Below are 18,036 nucleotides of genomic sequence, written 5' to 3'. Positions count from 1 at the left end.
TTTACCAATGTATCTTGTATTAACGTTAAACTTACATAGGTGTTTCACCTTCTGAAACTACTCAGGTCTGTCTCTGTTCTTTATAATCTACCAATGTATATTGTATTAACGTTAAACTTACATAGGTATTTCACCTTCTGTAACTTACTCAGGTCTGTCTCTGTTCTTTATAATCTACCAATGTATCTTGTATTAACGTTAAACTTACATAGGTGTTTCACCTTCTGAAACTTACTCAGGTCTGTCTCTGTTCTTTATAATCTACCAATGTATCTTGTATTAACGTTAAACTTACATAGGTATTTCACCTTCTGAAACTTACTCAGGTCTGCCTCTGTTCTTTACGATCTACCAATGTATATTGTATTAACGTTAAACTTACATAGGTATTTCACCTTCTGTAACTTACTGAGGTCTGTCTCTGTTCTTTATAATCTACCAATGTATCTTGTATTAACGTTAAACTTACATAGGTGTTTCACCTTCTGAAACTTACTCAGGTCTGTCTCTTTTCTTTATAATCTACCAATGTATATTGTATTAACATTAAACTTACATAGGTATTTCACCTTCTGTAACTTACTCAGGTATGTCTCTGTTCTTTATAATCTACCAATGTATCTTGTATTAACGTTAAACTTACATAGGTGTTTCACCTTCTGAAACTTACTCAGGTCTGTCTCTGTTCTTTATAATCTACCAATGTATCTTGTATTAACGTTAAACTTACATAGGTATTTCACCTTCTGAAACTTACTCAGGTCTGTCTCTGTTCTTTATAATCTACCAATGTATCTTGTATTAACGTTAAACTTACATAGGTGTTTCACCTTTTGTAACTTACTCAGGTCTGCCTCTGTTCTTTATAATCTACCAATGTATCTTGTATTAACGTTAAACTTACATAGGTGTTTCACCTTCTGAAACTTACTCAGGTCTGTCTCTGTTCTTTATAATCTACCAATGTATCTTGTTTTAACATTAAACTTACATAGGTGTTTCACCTTTTGAAACTTACTCAGGTCTGTCTCTGTTCTTTATAATTACCAATGTATCTTGTATTAACGTTAAACTTACATAGGTGTTTCACCTTCTGAAACTTACTCAGGTCTGTCTCTGTTCTTTATAATCTACCAATGTATCTTGTATTAACGTTAAACTTACGTAGGTGTTTCACCTTCTGAAACTTACTCAGGTCTGTCTCTGTTCTTTATAATCTACCAATGTATATTGTATTAACATTAAACTTACATAGGTATTTCACCTTCTGTAACTTACTCATGTCTGTCTCTGTTTTTTATAATCTACCAATGTATCTTGTATTAACGTTAAACTTACATAGGAGTTTCACCTTCTGAAACTTACTCAGGTCTGTCTCTGTTCTTTATAGTCTACCAATGTATCTTGTATTAACGTTAAACTTACATAGGTATTTTACCTTCTGAAACTTACTCAGGTCTGTCTCTGTTCTTTATAATCTACCAATGTATATTGTATTAACGTTAAGCTTACATAGGTATTTCACCTTCTGTAACTTACTCAGGTCTGTCTCTGTTCTTTATAATCTACCAATGTATCTTGTATTAACGTTAAACTTACATAGGTATTTCACCTTTTGTAACTTACTCAAGTCTGTCTCTGTTCTTTATAATCTACCAATGTATCTTGTATTAACGTTTTATGCAATTGTTAATTTTTGTTTGTACAGTTCTGAATGTATGCAATTGTTACATTCAAAACTGTACAAATTAAATTTATGTATTTTTTTTGTATATTTGGAGCTTTTCTCCTCGGGTCTCTACTGAAAACAGACTTTTTTTAGCTCAGCTGGACTATCCCACTTAATAAATCACAAAATAAAATAATAAATAAAAAAAAAATCTGTCTCTATGAAGAGATATGTACCTGTCTAATTTGAGTTTATGAAGGTACCTGTACCCATCTAATTTGTTGTTTGGTAGACACCTGTATGCATATAATCTGTCCCTATGAAAGGGCCTGCACAAATGTAATCTGTTCCTATGAAGGGGCCTACACCCATTTAATTTAGTCCTATGAAGGGTCTACAGCCATGTAATATATACCTGTGAAGGGGCCTACATCCACCTAATCTGTCCCTAGTAAGAGCCCTGTACCCATCTAAACTGACTGCATGAAGGGGTCTGCACCCATCTAATCTGACCCTATAAAAGGATCTGCATTCATCTAATATGTCCCTATGAAGGGTTCTGTAGCTGTCTAATTTGACTGTATGAAGGGACCTGCACCCAGCTAATCTGTTCTTAGTGGCCTGTATGCATATAATCTGTCCCTCTGAAGGAGCCTACACCCATGTAATCTGTGCATACAAAGGGGCCTACAATCATGTTATCTATCCCTAGTAAGAGGTCTGCACCCATCTAAAATGACGACACGAGGGGTCTGCGTCCATCTAATCTGTTTCTATGAAGGGGCCTGCACCCATCTAATCTGACCCTGTGATGGGGCATGCACCCATCTAATCTGTCCCTATGAGGAGGTCTGTACCCATGTCATCTGATTGTATGAAGGGGCCTTCACCCAGCTAATCTGTTCCTTTGAAGAAGCATGATTCTAAGCTTTTAATTTTTTTGTTACGAAGGGGCTACACTTATTACATCAGACTCTTTGAAGAGGCCTGCACCCATTTAGTATGTCCCTAAAATAGGCCTGCATCCATATACTTTGTACCATACCTCTCAACCTCTTATAGCAAGAATCTGCACAAAGCCATACATAAAACTGGGATGAAGGCCCAAAAATAGGGATAATTGTTGAATATTGCTCTTACAAACTTAGAAAGTTGATAGAATAATGGGATTTGCATTAGCTTGAACTTTCTGAAAGGAATAAAGTCTGTCATTATTTTCTAACTTCAATCATTAATGATTTGACAATAATTTGACAGAAAACCACAATTTTATGAAAAATAGACTAAAAATATGAGTCAAAATCTGGAAATTCTGCAAAAATCTCAACAGTTGAGAGGTATGCTCCATACCTGCGTATGTAGATAAGCATAATCTGGAAATGTTTATAACTGAAGTGTAACTGAAAGAAGTCAAGCTCTTCAGGAAATCACAGTGTGAGTATTAAAGGTCAACATAATCAGGCAGGGTTGGTAAACGTAGACTGCATGTTCTGAAGGGTAAAAACAGCATGGAATGCATAATTTATGAAAATACATATTTTTAACAGTTTAGTTTTTCCTGACATATTTTATTTCTGTCTGTCTTTTAGCTGCCAGCAAAGACAATGGGCATGTCACAATTTCCTGTTTACGGACCACAGTTACTACCTTATTCATTCTTAGTTTCCTCCTGCTAATTAGCAACATTGTGCTGATTATATTACGTAAGTACTCCCCCCTTTTTTCACAATTAATACAAGAGCGTGTTTTTTTCTCTTTCTTCTCTGTTGTTCAAAGAATGTACATCTATCTATGTCTGGAAGCACTTTACTATCTTAAAATACTGAAATCTCAAATTTCAGTATCTCAAGACGAAAGTGCCAAAAGCGTAGTTGAGCGAAACTGCACTTGACCGAGTTTGAAATGTCGAATCTGCAGTTGTGGTGGTGTGCTAAGTGGGATTTGCTGTATTTGTAAGGTGCGGTGTGCTGTGGGATATGGTTTGCCTGCCATTGTGTGGATACATCTGAAGATTCAGTAAGTGTTTTTTTTTTTTTAAGGGTTTTGGGTAGGGAGTGTATGTGAGTGTGTTGGGAAGTTTTAGGTGTAGGTTACGGTAGGTAGGTAAGAGTGTGAGTGTGTAAATGTTGAGAGTGGTGGTGTTTGTACGTATGTGATGTGTGTTTGTGCAAGGGGAATGTAGAGTGTGTAGTGGTGGGTTTAGTGTCTTTGTCTTATTAGTGCGACCTTGGATTTAATTTATATAAGTAACAGGGGTGTGGGGTGCAGGGGGGCATGCCCCCCTGCTTATATGTCTGGTAGGTTGCATGTATCTGTGTTGTTGTGTTTATGTGTTTTTTGTTGGTTTGTTGTAGTGTGGAGAGGAAGGTGTATGTATGTTTGTTTGTGTGGTGGAGGGTGTATTTAAGAGTCGCAATTTTGAATTTCACTCTTTTGGGGTTTCGGTATTGTAAATATTCAGCTTTACAGTCTTGAGATACTGAAGTCTGGGATTTCAGTATTTGAAGATTATAAAGTGTAACCCTATCTCTCTCTCCCTAATATATCTATCTATATATATATATATATATATATATATATATATATATATATATATATATATATATACACACACACACACACACACACACACACACACACACACACACACACACACACACACACACACACACACACACACACACACACACATATACACTGGCAAAGTGGATACATGACAAGACATAATGCAATGTGTCTTGTTTAGTTTGCCCTAGAAACTCAGTTTTACAACCTTTATGAGTAAATGATTACCACCCTATATAATTTCTCCCAACTATTTTTAAACCCCTTTTGATAGTTGTACACAATTGCAGCTATAGTTTTAACCATTTTGTGAGGGAAGTTGTTTAATTTCTGTGCCAATTTTTCACTAAATAGGACCTTCTGTGTATCACTCCTTGTTTTTCCTCTTCATTTTTCCCATGATGCCTCTGTACAGACACCACCATGCAATGTCATTGTGTCTGTATCTTTACTTGAATATTTGGTAAGAGATTTGTCATACCTGACAGTCATGAAATGGCTTATTCTGCAAATGCGGTATCTCCTTTATTGCCTTTCTGTAAGATAGTTACATACATAGAGTCTCTAAAATGTACACTGCACTGTGGTGGATCCCATCAAATATTCCAATGAGTAGAAATAGTAGAAGTAGCGATTGCATGAGTAGTTTGTCCTCCGATTTGATGATACTTAGATGCCAGTCTTCATTATCCTCACACACTTCTCCTACCATTTTGTAGTTTACATATGGATCTCTGCAGTCACACCACACGATACTGCAGTTGTTTGCCTGCATTTCAGCCTGTTATTGTATTGTGCCTGTTCAAGTCTTGTGAAAACTGTTGTCCATCTCTTTCATCCACTGTTATCTGATTTTCAGAAACTGAGTAAAAGAAAATTACACTGACCTAATTTAAGAGCACAGACAGATTCCAAATTTATTGGTAATTGCAAATTATTGTTCTTTGTGAGCATTGTATATTATTCTCTGGAACATATTTTATTAAAAGGTTGGTTTAAGAAGTAAAAAATAAATATTTTATTTTATTATTTTATTTATTTTATTTTACATTTGACTGGATGCATATCCATTTTCAGCGGAGGCCTGGGGAGAAAAGCTCCACAGTGAAAAGAGTACACATTCATTTATATACAGGTAAATACACAATCACATGAATAATACTTCGGTCTGGTTTAAATACATTTGCCAACAGCATAATTTGATCATCATTTCAAAATACAGTGTTATTACTATATCTTGCTACACTATCCTGGCCCTTGTAGAGTATAGTCAGACAATGAGGAACTTAATTACTGTAGTACAAGCAGAGATAGAATTTGGTGAACAGTTTATTTACAATTATTAAGACTAAGACAAACAAGAATCACACCTAGTAGTACAGGTGGAGTAGGTAAATGTTAGGTGTTTTAAAGGACTAGTCTGTATTAATGAATAGCTGGATTAATACATGGGCATTTTAACATTTCAAACACATATTAAATGATATTCAGAATATTAAATGTAATTTGCTTTTATAGCTACTGAGTCTACATAAATAATAAAATAAAATAAAAATTAACTAAAATTAAACTAATTGACTGCCGGCCTTTTACCTACTGAAAAGCATTCATCACTTGTTTACAAGAAGTACATTCAGGCCCTGAAAACAATATTTGTTAATCTTGTATAGGAAGAATATTCAATGTGTTCCAGTAAATTCTGTTGATAACAAGTCAGGCAGTACAGACATAGTTGTGCATATGCTAGTTTTTATTATTTAGCAATAATCCACGACTGGTGTGGGTAACTCAGGATTTACTCACAGATGGTGTGGTGTGATTACAAGAACATAGTTAAAATCCTGACCCACACACATGAATGGATTATTGCTATTATACAATGACATTATTATCAGAAGTACAGCAGTATCCAGCATCCCTCTTGACATCTTAGCACAAGAAATTTGGACAAAGTCTAAAATAATGGGAAGACAAAAGCCCAGAAATAGGGACAGATTTTAAATTTCGCTCCTATAAACTTGGTAAGTTGGTAAAATAACAGGATTTGTGTTAGAATGCATTTTCTGAAACATATAATGCTTGAAACTAAAATGTATGCCATTATTTAGTGACTTCAGTCCTCAGTGATTTGCCAGAAAACCGCAAATTTTATGAAGAACAGACCAAAAATATGAGACAAAAATCTGGATATTCTGTGAAAGTCTGCACAGTTTAGAGGTATGGATGGAAGATGTAAATATTTTTGCAGAGCTTGCTAACTTAATCTTTGAAGTATTTGTCAGTGATTTAAATCATGTAAGATATGCCTCTTTTTCATGTTGGTTGGGAGGGTGGCCTAATGGTTAAGGTGTTTGCCTTACAAACGCAAGGTGCAGGCTTTGAGTCTCACAAGGGATAATTGGCCAGGCTTAAAATGGCTCGCAAGTGCAGTTAGCTTAGTATTAACCTATGAACCTATGTGTTTATAGATCTTACCAGCATATGTTATTTTGTTTGCTTTCTTTGGAAACCTTTTACTCCAAGTTATTTAAAAAAAGTATAAATAAATTCTTAAATCATTTCAGTTTTAATGTTTTAAGAAACTTGAACTTTGATTTTCAAGTGGTGAAACAGGAACCTCTTTCTCCTCAGGCATATATAATTAATAAATAACTGCCCCAACAATAAATCTATCAGGCATATAAACAAGTAATAACTCAAAGATAGGTCTCCTTGCTATTGGTAGCAAAATGCTGTAGAAAATTGAAAGTATGTGACACTTTAGGCAAGACTTAAGCGTTAAAGATTTGTCAGTGAGGACTTCAGTTAAGGGTTAAACATTTGTCAGTGAGGACTTCACTTAAGGGTTAAAGACTTTTCAGTGAGGACATCACTTAAGGGTTAAAGACTTGTCAGTGAGGACTTCACTTAAGGGTTAATGATCTGTCAATGAGGACTTCAGTTAAGGGTTAAATATTTGTCAGTGAGGATTTCACTTAAAGGTTAAAGATTTGTCAGTGAGGACTTCACTTAAGGGTTAAAGGCTTTTCAGTGAGGATTTTACTTAAGGGTTAAAGATTTGTCAGTGAGGGCTTCAGTTAAGGGTTAAAGACTTTTTAGTGAGGACTTTACTTAAGGTTAAAGATTTGTCAGTGAGGACTTCACTTAAAGGTTAAAGACTTTTCAGTGAAGACTTTACTTAATGGTTAAAGATTTGTCAGTGAGGACTTCACTTAAGGGTTAAAGACTTTTCAGTGAGGACTTTAGTTAATGGATAAAGGCTTTTCAGTGAGGACTTTACTTAAGGGTTAAAGATTTGTCAGTAAGGACTTCACTTAAGGGTTAAAGACTTTTCAGTGAGGACTTCACTCAAGGGTTAAAGACTTTTCAGTGAGGACTTTAGTTAAGGGTTAAAGATTTGTCAGTGAGGACTTCACTTAAGGGTTAAAGATTTGTCAGTGAGGACTTCACTTAAGGGTTAAAAATTTGTCAATGAGGACTTCAGTTAAGGGTTAAAGACTTGTCGGTGAGGACTTCAGTTAAGGGTTAAAGATTTTCAATGAGGACTTCACTTAAGGGTTAAAGACTTTTCAATGAGGACTTTACTTAAGGGTTAAAGATTTGTCAGTGAGGACTTCACTTAAGGGTTAAAGATTTGTCAATGAGGACTTCAGTTAAGGGTTAAAGACTTGTCAGGGAGGACTTCAGTTAAGGGTTAAAGATTTTCAGTGAGGACTTCACTTAAGGGTTAAAGACTTTTCTGTGAGGACTTTACTTAAGGGTTAAAGATTTGTCAGTGAGGACTTTAGTTAAGGGATGAAGGCTTTTCAGTGAGGACTTTACTTAAGGGTTAAAGATTTGTCAGTAAGGACTTCACTTAAGGGTTAAAGATTTGTCAGTGAGGACTTCACTTAAGGGTTAGAGACTTTTCAGTGAGGACTTTACTTAAGGGTTAAAGATTTGTCAGTGAGGACTTTAGTTAAGGGATAAAGGCTTTTCAGTGAGGACTTTACTTAAGGGTTAAAGATTTGTCAGTAAGGACTTCACTTAAGGGTTAAAGATTTGTCGTGAGGACTTCACTTAAGGGTTAAAGACTTTTCAGTGAGGACTTTACTTAAGGGTTAAAGATGTGTTAGTGAGGACTTCAGTTAAGGGTTAAAGATTTGTCAGTGAGGACTTCACTTAAGGGTTAAAGACTTTTCAATGAGGACTTTACTTAAGGGTGAAAGATTTGTCAGTGAGGACTTCAGTTAAGGGTTAAAGATTTGTCAGTGAGGACTTCACTTAAGGGTTAAAGACTTTTCAGTGAGGACTTTATTTAAGGGTGAAAGACTTGTCAGTGAGGACTTTACTTAAGGGTTAAAGATTTGTCAGTGAGGACTTCACTTAAGGGTTAAAGATTTTTCAGTGAGGACTTTACTTAAGGGTGAAAGACTTGTCAGTAATGTAGAGAAGAACCTAAGGCTCTTTTTCCACAGTCTAGGAACTTTCACCAACAATGAGAGACAGCAGTGACAAAGGTAAATAAAATTTGTGTGAAGAATTTTGAAGGGGTTTACTTTAAGGGATAGAGAAGTAATGCTGCCATTTTTTATGAGATTGGTTAGATTAAGTATATATATAGTTTTGAAGGCTCAGTAGAGAGAAAGAGCGTTAAGTAGATAGAGGGGTATATAGAATTGCATTTAGAGTAATCAACACATTGGAAGTCCTAAAGTATTAGGAAATGATGGAGACTGTGGGATTGTTTTCTCTTCAAACAAAAATGGGTGACATGATACAGGTCATAAAGTAATGATGACATATACATCTGGAAGGCAAAGGTGAAGAGGACAGGTCATGCTTTGCAAATTCAAAGACACATTTTATACTGGATTTTATGAAGTATTAAGCTTCATGAGTACATAGTGGGGGTGTAAAAAGACAGAGGGTTTGAGAAGAACTGAGCAAAAGGTTCAAGAGATGGTGAATCCACTGATTTGTGGAGGTTGAAAGAGGATGCATCTGCTGGGCATTAGATGCAGGGCATTAGCTGCAGTGCATTAGCTGCAGGGAGCTATCTGCAATGCAATAACTGCAGTGCGTTAGCTGCAGTGAATTTTCAGTGCATTAGATGAAGTGTGTTAGCTGCAGTGTATTAGCTGCAGGGTACTATCTGCAGAGCATTAGCTGTAGGGTGCTATTTGCAGTGCATTAGCTGCAGTGCATTAGCTGCGTGTGTTAGCTGCAGTGCTTTAGCCACAGTGCATTAGCTGCAGTATGCTATATGCAATGCTTTAGCTGCAGTGGATTAGCTGCAGGGTGCAAGCTGCAGTGCTTTTCTGCAGTGTGTTAGGTGCAGTGCATTAGTTGTAGGGCATTAGCTGCAGTGTGCTAGCTGCAGTGTGTTAGCTGCAGCATGTTATTTGCAATGCATTAGCTGCAGAGTGCTAGCTGCAGTGCATTAGCGACAGTGCTTTACCTGCAGTGCATTATCTGCAGTGTGTTAGCTGCAGGGCGTTAGCTGCAGTATAACTGCAGTGCTTCAGCTGCAGTGCATTAGCTGCAGTGTGTTAAATGCAGGATGGCAGCTGCAATGCATTAGCTGCAGTGTGTTAGCTGCAGTGCATTAACTGTAGTGTATTTGCAGTGCATTAGCTGCAGTATGTGTTAGCTGCATTCATTCAGGTGGACTTAGTGGACTCTTCTGTTTATGATATGGACACCTGCTCATGGAGTCCCACAGGGTTCAGTCAGTGGCCTTTCCATTGTCTTACTATAACTTGGTTATGTCTTTACCCTTTAAGGATGCTACTGTTTTATTTAGACTTCTCACAGATTATGCCCTTCTAAATGACTTCAGTATATATGAAAAATGAAAGTATCTCATTAAGTCAGTTTTCAACAGTCCATCTCTCACAAAATATTTGCTCTTACAGATCTCAAGGGAATGACTTCTCAAAAAAATGGAAATTTGAATTGATTAGAACAGTGTCTTCCAAATATATTCTGACAATTTACTCAAGTCCAAAAATGCAAGACCTTATATCAGTGTTTTCTTCATGAAAGAATCTCACTGAAATGTAATCCGTGGAGTTGACTAATTTACTTTTATAGGACCCTAGTCCCACATTCTTCCCAGATATTTGGAAAAATAGAGTAAGACTCTATACCAAAGTGATGGACACTGTTCTGTTTGTACCCCACACATGGAACTTTGCTGACGTATTTTATATTTTGATCTGGTTATAGGTGAGATCCATACACAGGAATGTGCCTTGCAGATTCGATGCTAAAGTAATGCATAGTTCAAAGACGAATGTCAGCAAAGAAGAAACGATAGGTTTGAAAGGAAGGAAGTGCAGAAGGATAGATCACGCAAGCGACTCAGTATGTTGTAAATGACTAATTAGTAAACTATAACTGACATTGGGTCTATCTTATCTTCTAGAAACAGACTCAGTATGTTGTAAATGACTAATTAGTAAACGATAACTGACACTGGGTCTATCTTATCTTCTAGAAACAGACTCAGTATGTTGTAAATGACTAATTAGTAAACTATAACTGACACTGGGTCTATCTTATCTTCTAGAAACAGACTCAGTATGTTGTAAATGACTAATTAGTAAACTATAACTGACATTGGGTCTATCTTATCTTCTAGAAACAGACTCAGTATGTTGTAAATGACTAATTAGTAAACGATAACTGACACTGGGTCTATCTTATCTTCTAGAAACAGACTCAGTATGTTGTAAATGACTAATTAGTAAACTATAACTGACATTGGGTCTATCTTATCTTCTAGAAACAGACTCAGTATGTTGTAAATGACTAATTAGTAAACTATAACTGACATTGGGTCTATCTTATCTTCTAGAAACAGACTCAGTATGTTGTAAATGACTAATTAGTAAACGATAACTGACACTGGGTCTATCTTATCTTCTAGAAATAGACTCAGTATGTTGTAAATGACTAATTAGTAAACTATAACTGACATTGGGTCTATCTTATCTTCTAGAAACAGACTCAGTATGTTGTAAATGACTAATTAGTAAACGATAACTGACACTGGGTCTATCTTATCTTCTAGAAACAGACTCAGTATGTTGTAAATGACTAATTAGTAAACTATAACTGACATTGGGTCTATCTTATCTTCTAGAAACAGACTTAGTATGTTGTAAATGACTAATTAGTAAACTATAACTGACATTGGGTCTATCTTATCTTCTAGAAACAGACTCAGTATGTTGTAAATGACTAATTAGTAAACGATAACTGACACTGGGTCTATCTTATCTTCTAGAAACAGACTCAGTATGTTGTAAATGACTAATTAGTAAACTATAACTGACACTGGGTCTATCTTATCTTCTAGAAACAGACTCAGTATGTTGTAAATGACTAATTAGTAAACTATAACTGACATTGGGTCTATCTTATCTTCTAGAAACAGACTCAGTATGTTGTAAATGACTAATTAGTAAACGATAACTGACACTGGGTCTATCTTATCTTCTAGAAACAGACTCAGTATGTTGTAAATGACTAATTAGTAAACTATAACTGACATTGGGTCTATCTTATCTTCTAGAAACAGACTCAGTATGTTGTAAATGACTAATTAGTAAACTATAACTGACATTGGGTCTATCTTATCTTCTAGAAACAGACTCAGTATGTTGTAAATGACTAATTAGTAAACGATAACTGACACTGGGTCTATCTTATCTTCTAGAAACAGACTCAGTATGTTGTAAATGACTAATTAGTAAACTATAACTGACATTGGGTCTATCTTATCTTCTAGAAACAGACTCAGTATGTTGTAAATGACTAATTAGTAAACTATAACTGACATTGGGTCTATCTTATCTTCTAGAAACAGACTCAGTATGTTGTAAATGACTAATTAGTAAACGATAACTGACACTGGGTCTATCTTATCTTCTAAAAACAGACTCAGTATGTTGTAAATGACTGATTAGTAAACTATAACTGACATTGGGTCTATCTTATCTTCTAGAAACAGACTCAGTATGTTGTAAATGACTAATTAGTAAACTATAACTGACATTGGGTCTATCTTATCTTCTAGAAACAGACTCAGTATGTTGTAAATGACTAATTAGTAAACTATAACTGACATTGGGTCTATCTTATCTTCTAGAAACAGACTCAGTATGTTGTAAATGACTAATTAGTAAACTATAACTGACATTGGGTCTATCTTATCTTCTAGAAACAGACTCAGCATGTTGTAAATGACTAATTAGTAAACTATAACTGACATTGGGTCTATCTTATCTTCTAGAAACAGACTCAGTATGTTGTAAATGACTAATTAGTAAACTATAACTGACATTGGGTCTATCTTATCTTCTAGAAACAGACTCAGTATGTTGTAAATGACTAATTAGTAAACTATAACTGACATTGGGTCTATCTTATCTTCTAGAAACAGACTCAGTATGTTGTAAATGACTAATTAGTAAACTATAACTGACATTGGGTCTATCTTATCTTCTAGAAACAGACTCAGTATGTTGTAAATGACTAATTAGTAAACTATAACTGACATTGGGTCTATCTTATCTTCTAGAAACAGACTCAGTATGTTGTAAATGACTAATTAGTAAACTATAACTGACATTGGGTCTATCTTATCTTCTAGAAACAGACTCAGTATGTTGTAAATGACTAATTAGTAAACTATAACTGACATTGGGTCTATCTTATCTTCTAGAAACAGACTCAGTATGTTGTAAATGACTAATTAGTAAACTATAACTGACATTGGGTCTATCTTATCTTCTAGAAACAGACTCAGTATGTTGTAAATGACTAATTAGTAAACTATAACTGACATTGGGTCTATCTTATCTTCTAGAAACAGACTCAGTATGTTGTAAATGACTAATTAGTAAACTATAACTGATATTGGGTCTATCTTATCTTCTAGAAACAGACTCAGCATGTTGTAAATGACTAATTAGTAAACGATAACTGACATTGGGTCTATCTTATCTTCTAGAAACAGACTCAGTATGTTGTAAATGACTAATTAGTAAACTATAACTGACATTGGGTCTATCTTATCTTCTAGAAGAGGCATTACAGCGACTATCTCTTCATCGACCCCTAAAAAACTAACCGCCAGTTACGCAAACAGACAATTCAGCGATTTGTTTTTCCTAGGAAAAAAAAAATCACTGATCTGTCCAGAAATGAAACATCACTACAAACACATAAAAGTGGGGGGGCTTCGGCCTCCACACCCCCCCTAATTAAATATACCAACTCCAAGATTGTACTACAGTGGGGAAAGGGGCAAATTCATGCTGAAGGCCAAGTGATTTTTTCCCTGGGAAAGAAATTGCTGAATCGGCCATTCGCGTAACTGGCAATTTGTTCTTTACAGGTCGATGAAAAGGCATTCGCTGTTATGCCTCTTCGATAAAACAATATAGACCCATTGACATCATATGCACCAAACTATAAAACAATACTGCAAACAGGTCTATGAAAAAGTAATGATGGCAGTATTAGCCCAAGTTGGTGTTACCTCTTTGACACAAGCTCAAAGTATTCAGAGCTAAACATTCTTTTCTAACAAAATGGTAAGGTCTCAATTTGTATAATGTAAAATTCATCATCATCTTCTTTCGGCTGTTCCCGTTAGGGGTCGCCACAGTAGATCATCTGTTTCCATTTCTTCCTGTCCTCTGCATCATGCTCTTTCACACCAACTGCCTGCATGTCCTGTCTCACCGCATCCATTAACCTTATCTTAGGCCTTCCATCTATTTGAGCCAAACACTGGCTTCCACTCAAGAGACCACTTACATAGAGCCCAATGTGAAGATTTACCGCAGCAGCCCTATCAAAAAAAAAAAAAAAAAAATCTAGCTTCAGGGGGAAAAAAGTGCAATCTTGGAAAAATCATGACATCAGAACAATTTTGAACATATTAAAAGATACAAGGACTAAAGCAATAGAAATGTTGTGTCCCAAAGAACCTAAGCATGGATAACAAATCATACTTATAGGTTCATAGGTTCATAGATTAGTACTAAGCTAACTGCTCTTGTGAGCCATTTTAAGCCTAGCGACTGCAACCAAACCAAACAAAGTATCACGCACGTGGGACTGGCGTGCACGGTCCCAAAAAGAACTGAAGTGTAAAACCCAAAAACGGACCAGCACTTGCAGGATAATAAAATGATATTTATTGCTCCATAGTTGTACAAACCACCATATCAGCAGCGGTAAAAAGCTCTGCTGAAGCAAACCGATTTCGGCTAATGTTAGCCTTTATCAATGCTTGGTATAAAGTAAATTAAAACTTCCACCATATTGAAACCTTTATATAGTCTATCTCTTAAAGAGATATGACCCATTTGTAAGCAGAATACTAATGTTAGGATTACAAAATACACATTATAACACCAATACTCATGTTGGACAAAAATATATATCTCCTACAAGATTATGACATATTACAAATGTAGAGATGTAAACACATAACTGCATATGTATATTATCATGTGCAGATGATGTGAAACAATAACAATATGGATACCATGCCCCTCAAATGTAATACTAACATAAATACATATATAATTGGCATATATTATTTTATAATATAAATAATACTAGCCATAATGAATAATTTTATCTTACATATTTGCATGGTTATCAACATAATTTCAAAAAATAAAATAAAATACAATGAATATATTTAACTCAATATATTGGTTCTAATGTGTTTAGTCCTGGCCTGAAAAGACCCCCTAACCTGATAATCCATTTGTTCTCCATATCATTGAGTTTCTGATGCCAACCTGCTTTAAATTTGCGATGTAAAATGATTCTATCTATAATAACAAATGTAAAAATGGCTGAAGGGTGTTCCAGAGTGTGTTTATATAAAGCATTGGTGGTACGTCTGTTCCTAATGGCACTCATATGTTCACATATTCTCAGTTTGACAGACCTAGAGGTCTGTCCAATGTAAAATGCAGAGCAATTACAAGTGGCCAAATATATGGCCCAATCAGAACTGCAATTAGCAAATATCCTGATATCAAAAACCTGAGATGTATTTTTACTAGAAAATTCCCTGGTTTTAGGCATATATTTGCAGAAAGAACAACGGCCACATGGAAAGCTGCCTTTAAGTATTTGTCCCCCTAAAGTAGTTTGTAAAAATTATGGAGTGTATCTCTTGTAGTGAGTGAAAAGAATTTAAGTTCCTACCTCTGCGGTAGGAAAAGGAACATTGTTCAGGTAATATACGATGCAAAATTTCGTGTGACCGTAAAATGTCCCAATGTTGATTAATTATCTCAATAAACCGATTAGTGTTGGCCCCATATGTGGTGACTAACCTCAAAATAGATTTATTCTTTGGCACTGACTGAGACTGTTGCTTTCGTTTGTATTGCAATAATTCTGAACGTGGTAAATTATTGACAGTCTTCAGAGATTTAGAAATGTTATATGTGTTATACCCACGATCAACAAATCTATTGAATAAATCATCACAAAAAAGAGAACAATCATGTGAAGAGGAGCATATCCTTCTCATTCTCATGAATTGAGATTTGGGAATATTCTGGATGATGTGGCGTGGATGACAGCTGTCCGCATGTAACAAAGTGTTATACTGAGGAAATTTCCTATGAACAGACGTAGCTAGAGTATTATCCTCAAGTCTCGTAACCAGAACGTCCAAAAACACAATGCTTCCATGTTCAATATTAGCTGTAAATTTGATACCAAAGGAATTATCATTTAGATACCCCACAAAATTACAAAGTTGTTCCTTGTTCCCACGCCACACCATCCAACAATCGTCCAGATATCTCCTCCAAATATCTAAATACGGAAGGAATGTATTATGTTGTGTATCATATATATATGTGGCCTCATAATACCCCATAATGCGGATCTTTTTTTTTAGAACCAATATATTGAGTTAAATATATTCATTGTATTTTATTTTATTTTTTGAAATTATGTTGATAACCATGCAAATATGTAAGATAAAATTATTCATTATGGCTAGTATTATTTATATTATAAAATAATATATGCCAACTATATATGTATTTATGTTAGTATTACATTTGAGGGGCATGGTATCCATATTGTTATTGTTTCACATCATCTGCACATGATAATATACATATGCAGTTATGTGTTTACATCTCTACATTTGTAATATGTCATAATCTTGTAGGAGATATATATTTTTGTCCAACATGAGTATTGGTGTTATAATGTGTATTTTGTAATCCTAACATTAGTATTCTGCTTACAAATGGGTCATATCTCTTTAAGAGATAGACTATATAAAGGTTTCAATATGGTGGAAGTTTTAATTTACTTTATACCAAGCACTGATAAAGGCTAACATTAGCCGAAACCGGTTTGTTCAGCAGAGCTTTTTACCGCTGCTGATATGGTGGTTTGTACAACTATGGAGCAATAAATATCATTTTATTATCCTGCAAGTGCTGGTCCGTTTTTGGGTTTTACCATTTTAAGCCTAGCCAATTATCCCTTGTGAGACTCAAACCCTGCACCTTGTGAGACTCAAACCCTGCACCTTGTGTTTGTGAGGCAAACACCTTAACCATTAGGCCACCCTCCCAACCCTCTAAACCTAGCAGAGAAAGAAAAGAGAACAAAAGCTAATACTCAAGGTCGGCGAACGAGGAAAAATCAATGCTGCGAGAGAAAGCCTCAGAAAGTGGAGAAGCTAGTCAAAAACATCTTATGTGTAAATAATGCAATATTCTACGGACCCGTAGAAGAAAACTACAAAAAGAAAAGTGATAGCCCTCAAATCTGGACATTGTTTCATTGTCAAGGGCATGAATTTAAAAGTGGGGTGTGTGTACATAGTTTGAGAAACTCAAAAGTCATTTACCACTGACAGGCTTTGGCAGCAAATTACTTAGGAAGAATCTTCTGCATGGACCCTGTGAAATCAGCTCAGAACCACTAATTAAACCATACCTCTCAACCTGTCAATGTAAGAAATATGGACAAAGCCAGAAAGAATGGGTAGACAAATGCCCACAATAGGTACATAATTTAAATATTGCTCCTATAAACTTAGAAAGTTGGTAGAATAAACAGGTTTTCATTATTATGTACTTTATGAAGGATATAAAGTCTGAAACTCAAATATCTGTCATTATTTAGTATTTTAGTGACTTCAATCTTCAATGATTTGCCAGAAAACTACAACTTTTATGAGGAACAGACCAGATGTATGAGGCAAATATCTGGACATTCTGCAAAAAGCTGTACAATTGAGAGGTATGAATTTATTAACCAAACAAAAATTTAAAATGTCAATAAGCAACTGAAAAACAACAAATTACTTGAAGTTGGTAATATTCCAAATGAAACTCTAAAAACCAGTGGTGGTGATATTCTTGATTATTTATACAATTAGGAAAAATATATATGGAAGTTTGAAACCATTCTAATAGAGTGGAAACTTTCAGTAATTATACCATTTTACAAAAAAAAATGGATGATAGACTAGCTTGCCAGAACTATAGGGGCATTAGCCTTATAATAACAGCAAATAAAGTAGTTATTCAATTGTAGGGACCAAATTAAGAGAGAAAAGTAATAACACACTGGCTTCAGACCTGGATGTGGATGCAGAAATAACTTGCTTATTCTATGACAGCTGATGGAAATAAAACCATAGCCATGATTTTTCTTGCCTTATCAACTGCTTTTCTGAGTGTGTATAGAAAATCATTATAGAATGTGTTTCCCCCAATGAAGGGCTACAAAATAACTTCCTC

The 18,036-nt window shown here is 35.2% G+C and overlaps 1 protein-coding gene across 1 annotated transcript in view; it reads left to right on the top strand.

The window, feature by feature from the left end:
• Positions 1–18,036, top strand: part of LOC122808654 (CD209 antigen-like protein E) — a 485,527-nt gene that overhangs the window by 168,696 nt on the left and 298,795 nt on the right. Inside the window, exon 2 of the mRNA XM_044079627.1 lies at positions 3,259–3,372. Within this exon, the coding sequence (XP_043935562.1) occupies positions 3,259–3,372 (114 nt within the window). The remainder of the gene's footprint in view (positions 1–3,258; positions 3,373–18,036) is intronic.

The sequence above is a fragment of the Protopterus annectens genome, chromosome 8.part0 (assembly GCF_019279795.1).
Source record: "Protopterus annectens isolate FY-2018-M chromosome 8.part0, PAN1.0, whole genome shotgun sequence".
Classification (NCBI taxonomy): Eukaryota; Metazoa; Chordata; order Ceratodontiformes; family Protopteridae; genus Protopterus; species Protopterus annectens.
This window is presented reverse-complemented; position numbering and strand designations above follow the sequence as displayed.